At 36.8% G+C, this 23,910-nt stretch overlaps 1 protein-coding gene across 1 annotated transcript in view; it reads right to left on the bottom strand.

Annotated features, from left to right (window-relative positions):
- Positions 1-2,376: 2,376 nt before the first annotated feature.
- The window catches only part of LOC124621800 (dmX-like protein 2), a 351,417-nt gene continuing 329,883 nt past the window's right edge, over positions 2,377-23,910 (bottom strand). The window contains exons 56-57 of the mRNA XM_047147237.1: positions 12,389-12,606; positions 2,377-5,729 (exon numbers count right to left, since the gene is read on the bottom strand). Of these exons, the coding sequence (XP_047003193.1) occupies positions 5,529-5,729; positions 12,389-12,606 (419 nt within the window). The 3' untranslated portion in view covers positions 2,377-5,528. The remainder of the gene's footprint in view (positions 5,730-12,388; positions 12,607-23,910) is intronic.

The raw sequence follows: 23,910 nt of genomic DNA, 5'->3' as shown, positions 1-23,910 counted from the left end.
AGATCATGGAACTGAATGTATTAATCATGTAAAAATATCCATTAAAACTGTTCATATTCAAGGAATCTCAGCATAATCAAGCCATCTTCGCTGGCTGTTGAGAAGCCGTCAGGATCAGAGAAGCCAATGTTCAGCATCACAGTACTATGCTTAAATAACAAAACATGTAAAATTTTAAGACGTCAGTTTTTGTTTTTATTTTATGTAAAAATCTGATCAACTGCTGTTTTTTATTTTTATTTTTTTAAATTGAGGTGGAAAGAAGAGGGACGTAGCCTGTGTCACCTACATGGCTATGGGCCTTTGTGCAGGACATCTGTTTGGGATGAAATGAATTAAAATCTTTAACAATGTATTGTTTTTGTGTATCAACTAGAACTTCTTGTTTTGGGTTAGAGTAACACAATCCTACAAAACATATAGTGGAAGTGTTTAAAAAAATGATATAAGAATATTGCCTGTGAATTACAGATTGCTGTAAAAAGCGGATGCTGGACAGGTAAATTCCCATGTCACAACTTTTTTTTTTTTATATACTTGAAGTGGAACAAGACATTGTCACATCAAAGCTGCATTAATCTCGAACCAGTAGTGATTATTTGAGTTATGAAGGAAAATTTAATAAGACACAACCATAAAAAAAGACTTCCCCTTAATGGTTGTTTATGTTCTTATTAGGTGCAATGTACACATTTCTGAAGCTTATTTATGGTCCTATCTAAATAATATTAAGTTTCAGACATGAGTGGCACTGTGCCACTAAATCAAATCCACTCACATTATTCACTAAAAAGACAATATTCCAAGTTTTCATGAACTTTGTTGGTATGAATAAAAGTGGTGATGAAGTGGGGTAGATAAGCATGAATCGGCTTGGGTTTGCTGTAAGATTGTAGGAGATGTGGCACAAATCCACATGCATTTATGTCACTTGAAGAACTTTACAGTTAAGGATATGCTGAACTCATTGATATGGCTGCCAGAGGCCTTAGATAACAAATACTTGACCAATCTGACATGAAGCAACAGGTTTCCTTGAAAAAAGTGCTGTCAGAGGAGATAGGATATGATGTGGTACCTTCGTACCCAGAAATCGATGTTCAGTCTTTAAAACGGAACTTGAACATTTTCATCTATGACACAAGGTAAAATGCCCGAAGGACACAAATGATGTTCTGATGTCCACGGAAAAAAAATATCAAGACATATATATTAGTGTTGAAACTGCAGAAACGGTGCTACACAGACCTGGATAGGCCAAGGGTGGAGAAGGAAATTGGATATATCGTTTTCACAGGAACTGAAGCGATATTTTCTTAAGCAATTTGTGGGAAGCATAGAAAATCTAAATCTGGATGGTCATATGAAGATTTGGATTCCACTCTTTTGTGAGTGTGAGTCCATCTAATTTAGTAAATTACATAAAATTTGTTAGTTGTTATTAAAGATAAATAGTTGTTACATAGTCTACAAAAGCAGCTTGCCATAGATGCATCTATTGTGACATCATACAATATGTGTTAAGGGTAGTAGAGTTATCCAGAAATTAAGTTTACCCAGGATTGAAAAAATACAGAAAATGAAGTGGTCTGAAGCATATAGTGGAAGATATACAATTATGGCTGAGATACTTCTCACCAGTATCAGCATCAGGACAAAGATGCATTTCATACATCGGTATAAACTTTTGTATTGCTGTGTCGTAGTAGTTCGCTATCTAGTATTATAACCAGTGTGTGAAGCCATCAACACCTTTTTGGCACTGGGAAATGTTACCAATAACAGAAATTTCTTCAGATCTGTGAAAAGTTGTGTGAGCATCATCATTATAGAATGGATGCTCAACCATAACCCAGTATAACACCTGCAGAAAATGTGTTATGGACAGTTGTATGGGCAATCATTATTGTGGATTAGAACAACATGTTCACTGATTATTCAACACCAGGTATTCTATATTGGCCACATTAATGCTGCCATGATCTGTAATTTAAAAGTAACAATTCTCAATAAGTCCTGACCTATCTGCTTTTTAAAGCCACCATTGATGACAGGCATAAACCCAACAAGTTCTTTGTTAAGGAATTTGGAAAATTGCTTATTCCATGTGAAACAGCATTTATCTACTTGTCTGTGAAGTTTGAGGCCTCCAACACAAAGAGATGATGAATCTGTATTGCTGATGTATTATGTAGGCTCACAATCATCACAGATCTAAGCTTGCAGTTAGTGGGGCTCAAAATCAACCAGCTACGATGACAGCAAAGTGCTGAATGTCACAGATGATAGAATAAAACAAACAAAATACAAAATGCAAATCATGTTTACCAGAATATATTAATATTCATTAAAGGACCAACAATAATTAACTCAATATTACATCTTGAAGATAATATATTATCAAGAAACTTGAGTATACACACATACATAAATATATATATATACACACACACATTTATATATATATATATATATAGAAAATTCGAACTCTCGGTATTCAAATAACATTTTCAACAATGGTTAGTTTAATTTACACAGACTACTCTCCTTTTCAGACCAATAAATAATAGGCCAACAAACTTAAGTCTCTACTGCTCAACAAATTTTCTCTTCCAATAGAGCAACATACACATTAACAATATGTTCTAAAGGCATCAGGTGTCTTATGTAAGCACTTGTTTCCAACTTCTTTACTGTTTAAAAAAAATACAAAGAAAATTTAATCAAACTGTCATATTACATTTCAAAGCTGAAGGTTTTTCTGAGCCTCATGAAGATAGTTTTAGGTACACACAGCTAATGAAAGAATCACAGATTGCAGGTAAGGACTTTGTGTGTGTGTGTGTGTGTGTGTGTGTGTGTGTGTGTGTGTGGGGGGGGGGGGGGGGGGATATAGATATTTGGTGCCTACAAACCACAGCGAAGAAGACCCACCCTGTGTGCTATTGAAAGAAATATGTAATTTGCATCCTAGAGGGAAGCAGAACAAAAACTTCCAGTTGGCGTAGAAAAAAAAAGTAAGACAGATGGAAATATTGGAACAATAAACAAATAAATAATAAAAAGCACTTGGAAGGCAGTTTTGCCTTGTAGCTTTGAGGGGAAGGAATGAATGAAAAACTATCTACAGTATTTCCAAAACAGATGCACCCTTTATCATCACATATGAATAGGTTCTTAGCACCCTTATAGCAGTATTTACATGATCCTAATACACACATGTCAACTTTCTGTGATGTACAATTTATTTCACATGGAGAGTACTAAAGATCACAGAGAGTTATCTAAAAAGAAAAAAGGTAACTTGAAAGTAAATGCAAATAATATGATAAGACTTTAACGTTGTATTTAAAAATGCTTCTCAAGTATAAAATCAATAACAATCAGATAACAATTATCACAGATACTATTTTATAATTTTTGTAACAACTGACAAGCATTTATGTAAAAGTTTTTTTGTGTGTAAAAGCTGCAAAACACAATGGTTCACACATTCAGAGAAATATAATGTAGCTATCACTCAACAACAGTGGAAGCAAAAAGTATTCTTTTACAAGAACAGGAACCATATGGACTCTTGTTTATGAACACTTCCTAGTATACTTAAATTAAAAAAAATTAACAATGTGTAATAACATAACGTAGGATAAAGTTCAATGGCTTGCAGGAACAGAGATAACTACGTTCTTTCTAGTTACAGATTTTAAATGGGGCTATTTTAAGTGTACGTAGAGTGCACAATTCAGCAACATTTAACATTCTTTTAGTTGTCCGTTAGTTTGAGATAATAGTAACAGAGTTGGAGCTCTTTAGATAAGTGGAATGGAATGCTGTTTATTGGCTCAAACACAACAATAATTCATTTTTTTAAAAAATGTATAGATCACGGCATTATCATCCTGGCTTATAGAAGGGAACTATTCTGACAAGAATATTCTCTTTTTAAAAACAATATAAAGGCAGAAAGAATCAGTATAGAACCAAAATCCTGTTTCCCAAAGTGGGAAAAATCTATTTTAAACATACTAAAAAAATATTCTCTCTTGTTGTCAATCTGCTTCCTTGTCTATATAATATAATTGGATGTACATTTAGGTAACAAAATACTAATGAAATCCACAAACTTCACTTAATAAAATCTGCACATTTCAAACAACTTAAAGTACTAAAACTGTATTACTAAATTGGAATACTGATCAACAAACCAGAAGGATTATGGGAGATTTACAGTTACTAATATCTACAGAATAAAATATCAGATGTCAAAATGGAAGAGGAATATTTACACTGATTATGTCTTTGATACAGCGCATTTTACAATGTGTATATACAATAACTGGGCATGGACACATACTACTAGATAAAGTATTTATCTACACAATCTCAGGAATTGTTCATATCCCGCACATGATGAACAATTAGTGTTTCTCTAGTGAAGTATCATACAGGACTAGACCTTTGGAGTAAAAATTATTGTACCTTTAATCACATTTTCTGGTTATTGAATTTAAGGCTACCAACTGAACTACGCCTTGCAATAATATACTGAGAATTTCCTGTCACAGCACTTTATTGATGCACTTGCATAAAGCTCAATTAGCCTATTTCCACATTCCTCGCACTTGCAATAATAGAATCAAACTAAGTAGCAATATTATAAGAATCAATGTTTAAACAAAAGAGATGATTACCTCTTTTGTCATCACATGTAAATAGAACAGTTGTGCCCACAAAATGTGAACAGTTGATTTTATTGTTCATGTTAAACAAAAGAGATGATTACCTCTTTTGTCATCATATGTAAATAGAACAGTTGTGCCCACAAAATGTGAACACTTGATTTTATTGTTCATGTCACTAGAGGATATATTCATACAGTGCAAATATTTTGGGATACTTCCCTGCTGCCTGGGAGACACAACATGAACCCACTTTCTTATAATATCACTACAGTTTATGTATGGGGGCAAAATACTGTTGCTAAAAATATATATTCTATTGCTCACAGATCTCAATCAATACCGAAATTAAATAAATTCACATGTGGTGACCCTGTTTAGAAAACTTTAGTACAGAAATACATGTCTTGGCTCAAACAGTCTAACATCAAGTACAACTTACAAAAAGGAATGCAGTCCCATTAATGTTAAGGCATAAGACATTCAAAGTAAAACAGTCTTGTCCACAACACAATCATATCATGTTGTTTTATAAATAATTCTGAAATAAGATAGTCACTGAAAGTCCATTACAGCACACGAATTATCATAAGAACATGAATAATATGTATGCTAGTCCACTTAATACGGACAAACACATCCATTTTGCCCACGTTTAGCACTAATCTTACATGCCAGCCTCATTCTTGAACACTGATGCGGGAGCAACAATGAAACACACAGCAGATTAACATTTTATATGCACATGTCACACTGCTAAGTTTTCAAAGAAACAGTACAAATGTAAGATGCATTTTATAGAATTTGAAGCACAGCCGAAATTTAAGTCACCCACTAATGAAAAGCAAACTAGTACAAAGTATGTACAGCAGCTTCTCTCTCTGGCAGCTGGCGCACTTTCATTGAGCCATCTGCACCACACGAAAACAAACGACTTGCTCCATCAACATGTAGCTGTGTAACACCTTGTCCTATATTCTTGAAGAAACTTGACCGTGCATGTTCACCAGGAAATGAATAGAGCAGATTATGGACTGATAACGCCCACACCTGAAACATTTATTGGTGGTGAGAACAGTAAAATTTGCACTGAGATAAAAGTATTTAAATTAGAATGTTACACTGAATTATCTATAAGCACTTATTGTATACTGGTTGATCAGGAGTACATAGTGAAGATGGTTATGCTTTAGGACAGAACTTTGAGAGTGCTTTGAATGACAGTCCATCAATACACAGTTTCAGGTAGATATGGGGGAGAGGGGGTTGGTGGGAGGGGGGGGGAGCTATGTGTATGAAATTAGGAAAAAGCTAACTAATAATGTGGGGATGCTGATGCACTCACTAGAGAAAGAGTAAAAACTGGCATGGCAATGTGTGGGAATGTGCTAAAACCATCTTCCTTAATAACAACTGAAATAAAGTACAGCAAGGTCCTGATTATCTGGTCTGCAGATTATCCATGCATAATTCACTGATGTGCTATTATGCATGTGATTCATGTTTTACCATTGGAAGATGATCTGAGCATCAGTCCTCCCCTCGGACATACATGAATATTTTTCTGTTTGTTTACCAGTTCATCTTCAGGTAAGTACAGGGACTTTACTCTTGTAATATGAGTGTGACAGATTTCCAGTCTGTGTATCTGCTTACATCTTCCTCTAGTAACTAAAGCCAATAGCAAAAGAAAATGATTTATGTTTTCACATGACATGGTTCCTTTCAGAATTCTTGGTCTGTGTTGATACAGAATGAAAGCACACTGTTTAATGTAAAGAGGATGGTACTTTTTAGCTGCTAATGGATCTCAATAATAGGTAATGAGTGTTAAACTACATCACACTTCTTATTGTTGCTGAAGTTACGGACAGTTTACATGTGCTTGAAAGATAACAGGTAAGCACAAATGTTGTTCTAATAATAAAAAAGAAATGAGAAGTTACAAAGCGAATACGCATTTGCAGACAAAGGACAGGGAAGTCGCTAGTGCACACCAATACTGACATGTACCTGTGAATAAGCATTTACACTGAACAAACAGAGGAGAACACACAAGGGAATGAATATCAAAGCATATGCTTGGTATTTATTTTTTTGGCCACTAAAGTTGTCGATTTGAAGTACAGCACCACGGAAAGAAAAAAGACTGGGGCTTAACGTCCCATCGAGGTCATTAGGGATGGAAGAAAAGCTTTGAATGTTTTGAGGATGGGGAAGGAAATCAGCCATGCTCTTTCAAAGGAACTTTTCTAGCATTTGCCTGGAGTGATTCAGGGAAATCAATAAATTTAAGCTAAATCAGGATGACCGGACCCAGATTTGAAATGTTGTCCCCCAAATGCAAGTCAAGTGTGCTAACTGGTGTACAACCACCACCTGGAGAACAGAAGCTTACAACTTTGTTAATTTTGTACGGGGGGCACACTGGTGGTCATGAAAGCACGACAGCATATACACAAAAAAATGCAGGTATCTGAATTTTTGTGCAGGTGTGGTAAAACTGGTGGTTTGATTGTGATTAGCAATTTGCTGCTGCAATCATCACATGCTCTATTTCAAAAATTTTGCTCGTATGTCGGGAGATGATTTTTGCTTTCTTCTAGATGCAACTGCACCGCAGATGTCAACACATGAAATAGATTACTGATGAGCCTTATCCACAGGAGAGATGCTAGCACTAATGCTGCACTGTTACGCTAGCCTCAATTATCTATTTTGTTTACCAACTGCATCTGTTTCCACAATAATACGGGAAGTATGTAGGGCCATACATTAAACACTCATGGATTTTATTGGGATAAGTGTAAGGAAAATATTGTCAATAAAAATGAGTAATTCAACGTAATGCAAAATTATACAAAAGACCAGCCTAGTAGGGAAGCAATGTACACATTTCTCACCTAAAATAATACAGCAGAGAGATCATTTTCTTCTTCACATCCTCTGTTGGCATTTTTGGCAATTTGGTAATTTACTACCAAGCATATTTTTTGTGCATTTTCTTGCTATGGATCTCTATGACCCTACAGGCACATATGGGATCTATACTCTTTAATAATATGATGTTTTCCAGCCACTCCGTTGCTCATTTATCACTCAATACCAACAGCAACAACAAACAGTTCACAGTTGAAAAACAACATGATGTATCAAAATCAGTGCACTCTGTCTGTCACTGAAGCTAGTGCTGAAGTAAATGGCATGCAAACTTCCTCGCGAGTCATTCCATCTCAAATCGCCTCATTTTGGAACATTCTCCTGCTCAGCCACCAAGATTCTGACAAAGTTGTTTGTGATCTGTCGCACATGACCCCAATGAACATTGGTAAAGTTTAACATTCACTAAAGCAATAGTGGCTGAGATATAGTCACTTGTTTGACTTCATAAGTGATTTTGCACAGAGTCAGCATGGATTTCTGGCGGCTTTGAGCTGTTATATTTTGGACAACATTTTGTTGAAAGAAATGAAATTTGGCCATCTTGTACAACTGCATGTGTTCTCTTGTGACTAACAATGAAAAGAATTTTATGAGCTATATTCAGCCAGAAAACTTTAGACAAAATTGCGAAAAAATTTTGACGTTGGGCTTCATATATCTCGGGGACTAAAGGTATGAAGAACGTGAACCTAGGTATGTAGTAACCTAACAAGACTAGGTTCTCAAATATAAAGTTTCTTTGTTTACCACTTTCCAACACTAAATAAATTAAATGAAAAGGTTAAAATTGAGTAAAAAAAGTAAAAAATGTGGAATTTTCAACATGATTTTGCAAAGAACTGTGTTCTGTAAAACTCTCCACACTGGGTTCACTATAAATACCACAGTTTTAACTGTATTTGATTATCCAACATGGACAAACAATGCTAGATAATTTGAATCAAATTTGGGCATGAAAATCACGGCATGCAAAAAATGTTAACTTTGGATTCTTATATCTAATTGAGTAAACTACACAAACGCTGAACATGAAACTTAATACACAGTATTTGGTAGTACAAGGACATGGAATACAAAATTTCATTCATCTACTATTTTCCAGAAGTCTGCAAATTCGTTTAAAACATGGTTATTTCTGCAAGAAGGTAAAAATAGTATATATTTGACACTTTTTTACTCTTGGTGTTTTCTATCAAACCTCAAAAACCACTCTCATTTGAAATAATGAATTTTAAGACCCCTCACCCCCCAGAAAAATGGGTAAAATTTCCAACACGGGATAACAGTGCTACTTGAATTGAGGCAATCTAGGTGGAAAAATTGTACTGTGAATAAAGTTTTCACTTTGGCTTTTTATATGTCATTGTCTGAAGTCATAATAAACATAAAATTTTGGACAACAACAACTTAGTAACGTGTTTCCAATATAATAAATTATTTACATTCTTATCTCTAAATTTCTACAAAACCAGCTCAAACTTGTTTTTAATAAAAATTACAAAAATATATCACATTCAATTTGCTTTTAGAAAATATGTTTTCCATAACTGACTTCAGACTAATCACATTTGTAAAGAGCATGTTTCAAGCATTCAGATTTTCCAGTGGGTGCTTACAATACCTGAAAATGAGAGAGAATTTTTAGCAGGCCCAAGGCAATAGGCTTCAATGCAGCAACCTGTTGCCCGTGTTTCGTTGCATGTGTTTTTTATTTTTAAACTGACAGCAATATCTCACTATATTGCACTGATTCATGGTGACATTGTCACTACTGGTTCAAGAACAGGAACTAGTAACTCCATTGCCACAGACGTCAAGCCCGATAACTGTGCAATACCAGCCATGGATGGGTTTCTTCCTTCAGGTCCCCAAGCACATAGCTCAGTTTCTTAATTTAGGTTCTAAAGGCTTGTGGTGGTACCTGTCTGCTCACAAAGCCATTTGCTCAGTATGTTATCTCCAGTCATCAAATCTGTAGGTCACAGGCAGCAAGCAAATAGTAATTTCAATTTTTATTTTAAATTCTCAACATTGCAACATTATTGATGTATGCACTGATAAAATATATCCATCCTCAAGGTCCAGCTCATTTATTTTACTGGCTCGAAAGCCAGGATGCTTATTAGGTTCCAAAACAACAGCCGATTTCCACATTCTCTGTTCATTTAACAATTGTTATCTTACTGACAGTATCAATTTCCAGAAAACAAACAGCAGAAAGTGGCTCAAAAATTTTGAACAATGTAACTGCAATGTTGAGAAGTTTAAAATCATAAGTGATATTACTTTTTGCTTGCCACCTACACGACATACTCCTATGGATTTGAGAATCAAAAATAAAGGTACTTAGTGTATTACTTTGTAAGCAGATAAGTACTACCCACCCGCCTCGCCTGTGGCTGGTATTCCACAGCTATTGGGTATGACCCCTATGGTGATGAAGTTGCCGTTTCACGGTCTCAAACCAGTAGTGGGAATTTCACCATGGACCAATGCAATATAGTGCGACATTACTTGTCAGTTTCAAAATAAAAACCACATGTAATAAAACATGGGCAACAGGTTGCTGCAACATAGCATTTTGTTGTGGTACATTCCCTCAAATTCATCCTTCATTTTCAGGTACTGTTGGTGCACATTGGAAAATCGAACACTATTTTATTTTGAATGCATGACAGTATGCTCTTTCCAACTATGATTAGTATCATATCAATTATGGAAAACACAGATTTTCTAAAAGAAAACTGAATTTGGTCTATTTTTGTAATTTTACAAAAATCATGTTTGACATGATTTTGTAGAAATTTAGAAAGCAGTACCTCAATATTTTACAATGAAAACCTTATGTTACTAAGTTGTTGTGTACAACGCTTCATTTTTGTCAAGCCTTGAACCAATGAGATATAAGAAACTAAAGTGAAAACTTTATTCACAGTGCAAGTTTTCCACTTAGTTTGCCTCGATTTATGTAACACTGTTAGCCCAAATGGAATTTTACCCACTGTTTGGGACGGAGGAGGGGGGGGGGGGGGGGATCAGGTCAGCTTAAAACACCTTGTTTCGAATGAGAGAGGTTTTGATCCTGAGACAGAAAATGGTATTTTAAAAAAAAAGTGTCGAATATTTACTATTTTCACTGTCTCATAATAATTGTCATACTTCTGATGAATTTGCAGATTATTGGAAAATAATAAGTGAATGAAATTTTGTATTCCACATCCTTGTGCCACTGAGCTATTGCGTATTAAGTGTCATTTTCAGCATGCGTTTACTATATGAGACATAAGAATCCAAAGTTAACATTTCTTCATGATGCGCTATTCGCACCAAATTATCTAGCATTGTTAGTCCGTGTTTGGTAATCAAACAGTCTTTTTAGACAGTTAAAACCACAGTATTTATAAAAAGCCAAATTTGGAGAATTTTACAGAACAGTCATTTTCAGAATCATGTCAAAAATTCCAAATTTTTTTCATTTTTACATAATCTTTGTCTTTGCACTTACTTTATTTAGTGTTGTAAAGTGGTGCACAAAGAAACTTTATATTTAAGAACTTTGTCTAGTCAGGTTACTGCATGCCAAGTTTCACACTCTTCGACACTGTAGTCCCTGGGTTATATGAAGCCAAACTTCCAAGTTTTTTCAGGAACCGGTTTTTTCGGGAGATAATGTCTAAAATTTTTGGCCGAATGTGGCTAGTACATTTTTTTCCTTGTTAGTCTTAAGAGAACACACTGTTGTACAAGACTGCCAAGTCCCAGTTCTTTCAACAAAATATTACCCAAAATATAACAGCTCAAAGTCACCAGAAGTTTATGCTTGCACTGTGCAAAATCATTCATGGAGTCAAACAAGTGACTGTATCTTGGCCAGTATTGCTTCGATGAACATTAAACTTTCCAATGTTCATTGGGGACATGTGTGAATGTTCACGTAAAATATGTTGAAATTTGTGGTGAAAGCCAAAGGTCTCGAGTTTGAGTCTTGGCCTAGCACACAGTTTTAATCTGCTAAGAGGTTTCATATCAACGCATACTATGCTGCAGAGTGAAAATGCCATTCTAGAAATCTGTGGTGGTCGAGCAGCGAGGCCTAGGTGAGTTAACATAGAATATCCCTTGGATGGTTCACTGGAAAACTGAAAACCAACAGAACACAAGCAAACAAATGTGAATGTGAACTGCGTACAACTGTATGCTGTTTGTGCCTGTGTGCCTAGCATTTACATCAGAGAGAATTCTCATTCGCTGCCACATATTTGCTTGTTAGCTTCAATGTGACTCTCATCCTACAGAAGCTGTAATATTTAAGCTATCTGAATACCTATTACAATCACTGTATGTAGTAGGTTGCACTAAGCTGACTAAAACAATTACAACAGTCATCAATAATGGAGAGCAAATAAAAAAATCTTATGAATACAATGAAGAATGTCACTTATTATCTGAACCTTACAAGTATGCATTTTAAAAAAGTTACAAACATGGTCTTCTTTTGAAGTCAATGCATCGTTGCAACTATTTCTGTATGTTGGTGTACACGGAGTTCCTTAGTCTTCTTCAACAATAGCAACATGGTTTAACAAATGTTTGCTTTAGTTTTTGAAGACTGGCTATTTGCCTTTGCAGCACCCTCAGTAGACACGACATGAAAAATAGGAGGGAAGAAGAGAGAGGGGGGTGGGGTGGGAGGAGGAGAGGACAGTCTTATTTACAAATGAGTACTTTGCAACATTAGCAACAATATGTTTACTGCAACAGCTAACCTTAATGTCTCCATCTGCTGAACCAGTCACAAAAAACTCTTCACTGGGATCAATTGCAAGGCACTTTATGGGCGATTCATGGGCTACAAAACGATGTCTCACTTGTCGCTGTCGAACATCCAGAATGGCTACATCACCCTTCTTTCCAGCAGAAATAATTAACTGGTGTTGCGGTGCATAGACAAGACTTGAGGCTCCTTGATCATGAATGGAAAATGCTGCAACAAAATTCTTTTATGTACAGTAGTACACTGAATTGTAAGCAATACAGCAAAGATGTTTAGAGGAGTATGAAACACAAACAGAAAATAGTTTCAACTAACTTTATAGCAACTCAAAGAACACACATACAACTTGAAAACAATAATGTAACCAATAAACTAAAATGAGGGTACAAAAGTAATCACATTAACACTATCGTGAGTAAATCAGTGAGTATGTATTAAAGGGAAACTTCAATTAAGGAAACTATAAAATTACAAAGATACAGAATGGGTGGCCACACTTACCTTCAGAAAGAGAAATTCAAAGTATTGCTGAGAGACAGACAAAAAGGTGTCCCAGCTTTTGGAACTGTTTGTTCCCTCCTCAGATATGAAAGAAAGTGGTAGGTTGGAGAAGGGTAGAAAGGAGAGGCAGATCACTCAGACATAAGGCTGAAAGGAACCAATCTGTTGTGATAAAGGGGGAGAAAGACAACGGGAGAGGCATCATAATAGCAGATCAAAGACAGTATCTGGTAGGCACTGAGCTCCAGAGAGTGTAGAAGTACACAGTGAGAATTAAGATGGTTTAAGAGAAATGGAAGCTGAAAAAAATTGTGGAACTAAGAATATTAGGATGAAACACACACACACACACACACACACACACACACACACACACAGAGATTTTTTTGTTGGGGAGGGGGGGGGGGGAGGGGGGGGGGGGGTAGAAAGGTAATTGACTAAACCTTAACTACTGCTTGTGATGTCAGTGACTTTGGAACAGTTGAATAAAAACACAAATATGACAACAAAAATCAAATGATGCTAATAGCTTCCTACAAAATTCTAAAGATGCATTTCATACCTTTAAATGGAAAATGCTTAAGTAAGCAACACTACAACAATAACACTTAAGTCATTCAAAATCAAAGGACATTTATGGTCTATTTGCTTTTGTGTTAAAAAAAATATTATGGATATAAGAGCATATTCCTTGGATTCACAGATAAAGTGGGTATTTGCTAATGGTTGTTTCCTTTCATACTTAAACATGACAGATGTTACGCCTCTACACAAAAAGGTAACAAACCACATCATACTAATTACTACCAAATCTTTCTAATATTCATTCTTTCAAAAGTAATTGAGTACTGATTACAAAAGTAGCAGAGTACTGAATGCAGCTCAACTCTGTTAACAGCTGTCTGTAAATAACATTCTTAGTGAAACCTGTGTTTCTCCTGGCTTATAAAATATTTAAACAACTTACTAGAAAACAGTCAGGTGAGTCTTTGACAACTGCAGATGTTTTGACAGGTTTTCAAGACACAAATGCAATGAGAGAGCACTGTGCAAGAAAATTTAAACCCTGCGTAGATGGGGCTACAAGAGTTAACCACAGTAAGCAATGCAGAAAAACAATGCAATCAATACTGCAAACAAGTGGTGCCATTACACAAACAAAAATGAGCATTTGCGTCTTCAGGCTGAAAGTTGTCACCAACTGGCTCAGCATGGAGGTGTGCTTCATACCTTGCTTCATAGTGCCCATATAATCTCAGACTCTTCTTTCACAAGAATGGTTATAGCAAAACATAGATCAGACACACATCATGCTATCAATCAACTATGAATCAGGCGAGTAATAAAAATAACATGGCACCATAAAAGGACTTTTTGCTAATGCAGATAGCATTCCATCATGGTTGGTCATATTATGTAGAAACATGGTGTAAAGTGTGTTTTTCAATCACCATCTAACATTAGGGCCAGTGAAGGACAACCTTGGTTTGTATAAGGAGGGCATCTGCTGCATCCCTTGCAGTTGTGGCATGACATTCATTGGTCACACAGTCACAACCATGGAGTACCAACATATGGAGTGCAAGTGCCACATGTGCTTACACATTCTAGCAAATCTGCTAAGCATAACATTGGCTTAGTATTGGTTATTCTATGGAATATAACACAGAGATTCTGACGTGCATTTTTAGCTATTTAGATAGTGTCATTAAGGAAGCAGGCAGAAGTTTTTGCTTGAATTCTGCTTGGAACCCTATTCTCTACCTGGTCAAACAACAAAAGGACACATTTAGTGCTCACTCTCCTGCTTATAATTAATATTCACTGTTGATAACATCAGATGTTGATTATGTTAATTATCTTCGGCTGTGTGCTGACTCTACAGTGCGATTAAAAGTACTTGGTAGTTGACATTTTATGCATTGCAGCTGGTTTCTTCCAGAGTGCTCAATGTCATGCCCGAACTGTTCACTACTGCTGAACTGCCGCAACAATTAATTGACTTCCAATGCTTTGTCTATGTTTCTTTCTGAATGTGTTTGCTTCTTGGATCCTGGGTCTGGCCCTTTTATTACATATTTCACCATACACGATGACCATTCCAACACTCCCCCCCCCCCCTCACACACACACACACACACACACACACACACACACACACACACACACACACACAATGTACTAATGAATATACACACTTAATACATAGAACTAACCAAACACTACTGGATCCTTCCACGCAAGACATGATTCAGCATCATTTGTACAGTTATTACACTAGATAAGCTCCGTACAACATTGTGTGAAGGCTGTCAATTATTGTGATTGGGACACCAGCTTCATAAATTCAACTGTTTTTAGCAGTGTAATTGCATGGCATATTGATGTGTAGAAGGACCAACGTTCACATCTCATCAAGTGCAGTGAACTTTTTTTATTTTTCTACAAGGTGTACAACTTTGCTTCCATTCTTTTTTCCCCAACATTTGAGACTTTAATGAAACAAGTTGGTTACACATGTATCATTTAAAGTGTTTTCCATCACTGGTCACTACTTTACCCCATCTTTTGAGCAGTGTACGAATCCCGCGCCAAAAAAATTGTTCATCTTTTGAAGCGATCCAATTTGTGACTTCTTCGTGAGATCAGAAGTGTTGGTCAGCCAGGCCATGCTCCATTGATCTAAACAAGTGATAGTCAGAAGGGAGTAATGTCTGGAGAATATGGCTGATGGGGGTAGGGCTTCCCATTTTAACATTTCCAAGTATGTTTTGACCTCTTTTGCAATGTGGGGTCAAGCTTTGTCGTGCTGCAAAATCATTTTTTCGTGCCTCTCACGGTTTTGCGACCGTTTGTTTTTTAATGCTCTGCTCGAACACATTGTGTTCAATAACGAGCACCTGTGATTGTTTCACTTGGTTTTAACACCTCATAGTACACGACGCCGAGCTGGTCCCACCAAATGCAGAGCATGACCTTGGAGCCGTGAATATTCGGTTTGTCCGTGGATGTGGAAGCATGGTCGAGATATCCCCATGATTTTTTGCATTTAGAGTTATCGTAATGTACCCATTTTTTGTCCCTGGTCACAAAGCGATGCAGAAATCCCTTCCGTTTTTGCCTCTGAAGCAACTGTTCACAAACACACAAATGCTGTTCAAGGTCTCTTGGTTCCAGCTCACATGGGGCCAATGTTCCTTCTTTCTGAGTCATGCTCATAACCTTGAGACATTTTGAAATGGCTTGCTGTGTCACTCACACTAATCGTACCAATTCTTCTTGAGTTTGATGTGAGTCTTCACTCAGAAATGTCTCCAATTCTGCATCTTCGAAAACTTTCTCTCTTCCACCACTATGCCAGTCTACGATGTTACAATCACTGTTCTTGAAGCGTTGAAACCACTCACGACACATTCTTTCACTAATAGTGTCCTTACCATACATACTTGAGAGCATTTGATGAGGCTCAGCCGCTGTTTTATTCATATTGAAACAAAACATTAACACCTCCTGCAAATGACAAGAATTAGGCTTGTAAACTGACATTTTCAATCAAGAACAACTTTATGATGCGGACACAAATCGACTAATGTTTGAATGAGGTTATGTTGACCCAGGTCCAAGCTAACTGCCTGACATTCTTTCAACCACTACTTACCATTGTTGCCACATATCGGCAAATGGTAGAAGCAAAGCTGTACACTTTGTAAATTTAATCGGAAGACTTTAATGTTAATTTTTAATCAATTAACTGGTTTAAAAGTATTTTTTTATTTCCAATACTTTGCCCTATCATTTTCAGCATCATATTGACTATTTGCTCTTATTTTTCTTCCTATCGTGTTTTTCTGTTTGGAATCTGCTTGTACCACCTACAGTCTACAACCAAGAGCATCCAGGACTGCCCATCGCTTGGTAACGTGACATTCTGTGTAGCCAGTTGTGAGGATGGTTTCAGGTAACTAATGGCACTGAGAAATTAAAGTTTGTTTTTACTGCTAAAACTGAAATTTTGCTGTGTGGTGAAATTTTTCTGTTTTCCATTTGCTTGTAGAGTTTAACCTTAAATGCCATGAACAAAACAATCACGATTTTAGTTCTGCTGGAGACTGTTGATGCTGTTTTCTCAGATACATTGCACATCCCAAGGTTGTGGTTAGTTTAGGACACGAGTTTAAATTCAGGGCTATAATACCCGTCATCTGCCGCAGTTCAGTCATCGGTCACTCAAAATTAGCTGTTGATAGAGTAACTCCGTCACATCTCGTGGGGGACACTTCCCATATTGCTCTGTGTTGCACATTAACAGCATTTGTGAAGTGACCTGCCATGTTTGTACGTTGCGTATAACTGAGTGGTAACTGGCAGTGGATGTGACAAATATTAGCGGCAAGTGACAGATGTCAACTATCAAGCAATTTTAATTGGACTACAGTTGTCTGCAATGTATGTGATGTCTTTCTACAAATGCCATATTATAGCTCTCGACTGGCGTAGCCCCACATATCCACAGTTTAAACTTACTTGCAGAGTGTTCTCTTGACTGTATTTTTTCCCTGAAAATGATATATATATATAAAAACAAAGATGATGTGACTTACCATACGAAAGCGCTGGCAGGTCGATAGAAACACATACATACACACAAAATTCTAACTTTCGCAACCAATGGTTGCTTCATCAGGAAAGATGGAAGGAGAGGGAAAGACGAAAGGATGTGGGTTTTAACGGAGAGGGTAAGGAGTCATTCCAATCCCGGGAGCGGAAAGACTTACCTTAGGGGGAAAAAAGGGCAGGCATACAATCGCGCACACACACACATATCCATCCGCACATCCCTTAAAACCCACATCCTTTCGTCTTTGCCTCTCCTTCCCTCTTTCCTGACGAAGCAACCATTGGTTGCGAAAGCTAGAATTTTGTGTGTATGTATGTGTTTCTATCGACCTGCCAGCACTTTCGTATGGTAAGTCACATCATCTTTGTTTTTAAATATATTTTTCCTGCGTGGAATGTTTCCCCCTCTCTCTCTCTCTCTCTCTCTCTCTCTCTCTCTCTCTCTCTCTCTCTCTCTCTCTCTCTATATATATATATATATATATATATATATATATATATATATATATCCGCTCCCGGGATTGGAATGACTCCTTACCCTCTCCCTTAATACCCACTTCCTTTCGTCTTCCCCTCTCCTTCCCTCTTTCCTGATGAGGCAACAGTTTGTTGCGAAAGCTTGAATTTTGTGTGTATGTTTGTGTTTGTTTGTGTGTCTATCGACCTGCCAGCGCTTTCATTCGGTAAGTTACATCATCTTTGTTTTTATATATATATATATATATATATATATATATATATATATACGAAAGCGCTGGCAGGTCTATGTGTCTGTTTGTGTTTCTATCGACCTGCCAGTGCTTTCGTATGGTAAGTCACATCATCTTTGTTTTAAATATATTTTTTCAGGAAACATCTCTCACACACAAATAAAGAAATGATGTTATGTGGTCATGTGTCCGGAAACGCTTAATTTCCATGTTAGAGCTCATTTTAGCTTCGTCAGTATGTACTGTACATCCTCGATTCACCACCAGTTGGCCCAATTGAAGGAAGGTAATGTTGACTTCGGTGCTTGTGTTGACATGCGACTCATTGCTCTACAGTACTAGCATCAAGCACATCAGTACGTAGCATCAACAGGTTAGTGTTCATCACGAACGTGGTTTTGCAATCAGTGCAATGTTTATAAATGCGGAGTTAGCAGATGCCCATTTGAAGTATGGATTAGCACGGGGCAATAGCCGTGGCGCGGTACGTTTGTATCGAGACAGATTTCCACGAAGGTGTCCCGACAGGAACACGTTCGAAGCAATTGATCGGCGTCTTAGGGAGCACGGAACATTCCAGCCTATGACTTGCGACTGGGGAAGACCTAGAATGATGAGGACACCTGCAATAGATGAGGCAAGTCTTCGTGCAGTTGACGATAACCCTAATGTCAGCGTCAGAGAAGTTGCTGCTGTAGAAGGTAACGTTGACCACGTCACTGTATGGAGAGTGCTACGGGAGAACCAGTTGTTTCCATACCATGTACAGCTTGTGCAGGCACTATTAGCAGCTGATTGGCCTCCACGGGTACACTTCTGCGAATGGTTCATCCAACAATGTGTCAATCCTCATTTCAGTGCAAATGTTCTCTTTACGGATTAGGCTTCATTCCAATGTGATCAAATTGGAAATTTTACAATCAACATGTGTGGGCTGATGAGAATCCGCACGCAATTGTGCAATCACGTCATCAGCACAGATTTTCTGTGAACGTTTGGGCAGGCATTGTTGGTGATGTCTTGATTGGGCCCCATGTTCTTCCACCTACGTTCAATGGAGCACGTTATCATGATTTCATAGGGGATACTCTACCTGTGCTGCTAGAACATGTGCCTTTACAAGTACGATACAACATGTGGTTCATGCACGATGGAGCTCCTGCACATTTCAGTCAAAGTGTTCGTATGCTTCTCAACAACAGATTCGGTGACCGATGGATTGGTAGAGGCGGATCAATTCCATGGCCTCCACGCTCTCCTGACCTCAACCCTCTTGACTTTCATTTATGGGTGCATTTGAAAGCTCTTGTCTACGCAACCCCGGTACCAAATGTAGAGACTCTTCGTGCTCATATTGTGGACGGCTGTGATACAATACACCATTCTCCAGGGCTGCATCAGCGCATCAGGGATTCCATGCGATGGAGGGTGGATGCATGTATCCTCGCTAATGGAGGACATTTTGAACATTTCCTGTAACAAAGTGTTTGAAGTCATGCTGGTACGTTCAGTTGCTGTGTGTTTCCATTCCATGATTAATGTGATTTGAAGAGAAGTGATAAAATGAGCTCTAACATGGAAAGTAAGCGTTTCCGGACACAAGTCCACATAACATATTTTCTTTCTTTGTGTGTGAGGAATGTTTCCTGAAAGTTTGACCGTACCTTTCTGTAATACCATATATATATATAGTGATCACACTCAAATGATATTAATTTAGAATTAATGTGAAATTATCATATGTCTTTATATAATTATTAATTTTGAAAATTGTTGTTGTTAAAAATTACATTTGCTTATTAATACTATTTTTTGTTATTATTATTATTATTATTTTTCCTTCACTTCCTCAGACGTTAAGTCCGGTTAAAAATGGAGTGACGCGGACCTTGATCAAGCGTCACTTGCTTTTAACTGTACGGTATGTGTTATATTGCATTTAGGAACTTTAGGGTAATTGAACATGTATCAATAATTACGGATTTCTGTAGTTGTATATATATGTTTGGATGTAGCTGTATTGCATTGATGTACTGGTGGATATTGTGTGGTATGACTCCTGTAGTTGATAGTATAATTGGTATGATGTCAACTTTATCCTGATGCCACATGTCTGACTTCCTCAGCCAGTTGGATGTATTTTTCAATTTTTTTCTCCTGTTTTCTTTTGTATATTTGCTGTATTGGGTATGGATATTTCGATTAGTTGTGTTAATTTCTTCTTTTTATTGGTGAGTATGATGTCAGGTTTGTTATGTGGCGTTGTTTTATCTGTTATAATGGTTCTGTTCCAGTATAATTTGTATTCATCATTCTCCAGTACATTTTGTGGTGTATACTTGTATGTAGGAACGTGTTGTTTTAAAAGTTTATGTTGTAAGGCAAGCTGTTGATGTATTATTTTTGCGACATTGTCATGTCTTCTGGGGTATTCTGTATTTGCTAGTATTGTACATCCGCTTGTGATGTGATCTACTGTTTCTATTTGTTGTTTACAAAGTCTGCATTTATCCGTTGTGGTATTGGGATCTTTAATAATATGCTTGCTGCAATACCTGGTGTTTATTGTTTGATCCTGTATTGCAATCATGAATCCTTCTGTCTCACTGTATATATTGCCTTTTCTTAGCCATGTGTTGGATGCGTCTTGATCGATGTGTGGCTGTGTTAGATGATACGGGTGCTTGCCATGAAGTGTTTTCTTTTTCCAATTTACTTTCTTCGTATCTGTTGATGTTATGTGATCTAAAGGGTTGTAGAAGTGGTTATGAAATTGCAGTGGTGTAGCCGATGTATTTATACGAGTGATTGCCTTGTGTATTTTGCTAGTTTCTGCTCGTTCTAGAAAGAATTTTCTTAAATTGTCTACCTGTCCATAATGTAGGTTTTTTATGTCGATAAATCCCCTTCCTCCTTCCTTTCTGCTTAATGTGAATCTTTCTGTTGCTGAATGTATGTGATGTATTCTATATTTGTGGCATTGTGACCGTGTAAGTGTATTTAGTGCTTCTAGGTCTGTGTTACTCCATTTCACTACTCCAAATGAGTAGGTCAATATTGGTATGGCATAAGTATTTATAGCTTTTGTCTTGTTTCTTGCTGTCAATTCTGTTTTCAGTATTTTTGTTAGTCTTTGTCTATATTTTTCTTTTAGTTCTTCTTTAATATTTGTATTATCTATTCCTATTTTTTGTCTGTATCCTAGATATTTATAGGCATCCGTTTTTTCCATCACTTCTATGCAGTCGCTGTGGTTATCCAATATGTAATCTTCTTGTTTAGTGTGTTTTCCCTTGACTATGCTATTTTTATTACATTTGTCTGTTCCAAAAGCCATACTTATATCATTGCTGAATCCTTCTGTTATCTTTAGTAATTGGTTGAGTTGTTGATTTGTTGCTGCCAGTAGTTTTAGATCATCCATGTACAGCAAATGTGTGATTTTGTGTGGGTATGTTCCAGTAATATTGTATCCATAATTTGTATTATTTAGCATGTTGGATAGTGGGTTCAGAGCAAGGCAGAACCAGAAAGGACTTAATGAGTCTTCTTGGTATATTCCACGCTTAATCTGTATTGGCTGTGATGTGATATTATTTGAATTTGTTTGGATATTAAGTGTGGTTTTCCAATTTTTCATTACTATGTTTAGGAACTGTATCAATTTAGGATCTACTTTGTATATTTCCAATATTTGTAGTAACCATGAGTGGGGTACACTATCAAAAGCTTTTTGGTAATCAATGTATGCGTAGTGTAGCGACCTTTGTTTAGTTTTAGCTTGATATGTCACCTCTGCATCTATTATCAGTTGCTCTTTACATCCTCGCGCTCCTTTGCAACAGCCTTTTTGTTCTTCATTTATAATTTTGTTCTGTGTTGTATGTGTCATTAATTTCTGTTTAATGACTGAAGTTAATATTTTGTATATTGTTGGTAGGCATGTTATGGGGCGATATTTAGCTGGGTTCGCTGTGTCTGCTTGATCTTTAGGTTTCAGATATGTTATTCCGAGTGTAAGTGTATGAGGGAATGTGTATGGGTCTGCAATGTAACTGTTAAATAATTTAGTTAAATGTGAATGTGTTGAGGTGAACTACTTTAACCAGAAATTTGCTATTTTATCATTTCCAGGGGCTTTCCAATTGTGAGTGGAATTAATTGCTTGGGTGACTTCATGTTGCAAAATTATCACTTCAGGCATTTGTGGTATCATCATGTATGTGTCTGTTTCTGCTTGTATCCACCGTTATGTTGTACCGGGTTTGACCATATGTTGCTCCAGAAGTGTTCCATGTCTGTTATGTTTGGTGGATTGTTTATTTTAATGTGTGTGTTATCTATTGTCTGGTAAAATTTCTTTTGGTTTGTGTTGAATGTTTGGTTTTGTTTCCTTCTATTTTCACTTTTTTTGTATCTTCTGAGTCGTTTGGCTAATGCTTGTAATTTCTGCTTCTTTTCGTCTAATTGCTCTGTCGCTTCTTGTTGTGAGATTTTACCTAACCTTTTTCGTTTTTTTTCCAAGATTTCATTTCTTATAAATTGTGTTAGCTGTCCGATGTCTTTTCTCAGTTTTTCTATTTTGATCTGTAGCCTACGTTGCCATGCTGGTTTTGTGGGTTTCTTCTGTGTGTTGGTTGGTTCTGATCTCTGCCTAGTGCGTATATTTAGTGTAGTGAGTGCTCCTATATAAACCAGTAGTTGTAACTCTTCCATAGTTGTGTTTTCATTTATTTTGTTGTGTATGATTGTGTTGATAGTTTTTATTGTTGTTTCGACTTGTGGGTTATTTGGTGGTCTATGCAAGAATGGTCTAATGTCTGTATTTGTGTCTTTGTATTCTATATATGTTAGCTGAAATTTTTCTTCTATATCTAACATCTGTGTCACTTCGTGTTCTATTTGTGCTTGTTCTGGTGGCTGTCTTAAGATTTTGTTTTCCTCTGATTGTTTAATTGGTGCGTGTTGTTCTTTGTTTGTTTGCTCTGGGATGTTTGAGTCCATTACTGTATTTTCTTCTTCTTCTGATTGCACATTATTTTGTTCCAGTATTTGTTGTACTTGTTGTTTGATGTTTTCTAATTCTGACTGGGGTATCCTGTTATTTTTTATTATTACACGGATCTGATCAGCTAGTCGTTGTTCTGTCAAAAATTTTAATTCTGGGTATCTGGTAATAAATGTTGTGATCTGTATCCAGTTGTGTTGGTTCCTAGGTTTGTTGCTTGGTAATAACAGAACATGAGGTGTCGATTAACTTCATCTGACCATCTCATCCTCTGTCTTTGTTTTCCTTCTAGGGTGGTTGCAGGAAGCATATCCTGCAAAACACCTCTATTTGGATTTAAATCATTTTCCAGTTGGCTAGCAGTGTTGTTACAATTGTGGGCGGGCATAGGGTTCAAGCGTCGTCCCCGACCATGACGGTGCTTGTCCGAGGCTTCTTTAGTTCTGTCCTGAACCAACTAATCACACTAAAAGGGGGGTTAGCCCTATTAGTGGTTTGTTCTTTTCGTCGCCTTTTACGACTGGCAGAACATACCGGAGGCCTATTCTTTTCCCGGGCCTCCACGGGGATTATTATTATTATTATTAGTAATAGTAGTATTATTACTACTACTATTGAAACCTTTGAAAAAGATTGAAAGAATGTACAATATGAATGAACTACTTTTGTCAGCATTAT

The sequence above is a fragment of the Schistocerca americana genome, chromosome 7 (assembly GCF_021461395.2).
Source record: "Schistocerca americana isolate TAMUIC-IGC-003095 chromosome 7, iqSchAmer2.1, whole genome shotgun sequence".
In the NCBI taxonomy this organism is placed as follows: Eukaryota; Metazoa; Arthropoda; class Insecta; order Orthoptera; family Acrididae; genus Schistocerca; species Schistocerca americana.
This window is presented reverse-complemented; position numbering and strand designations above follow the sequence as displayed.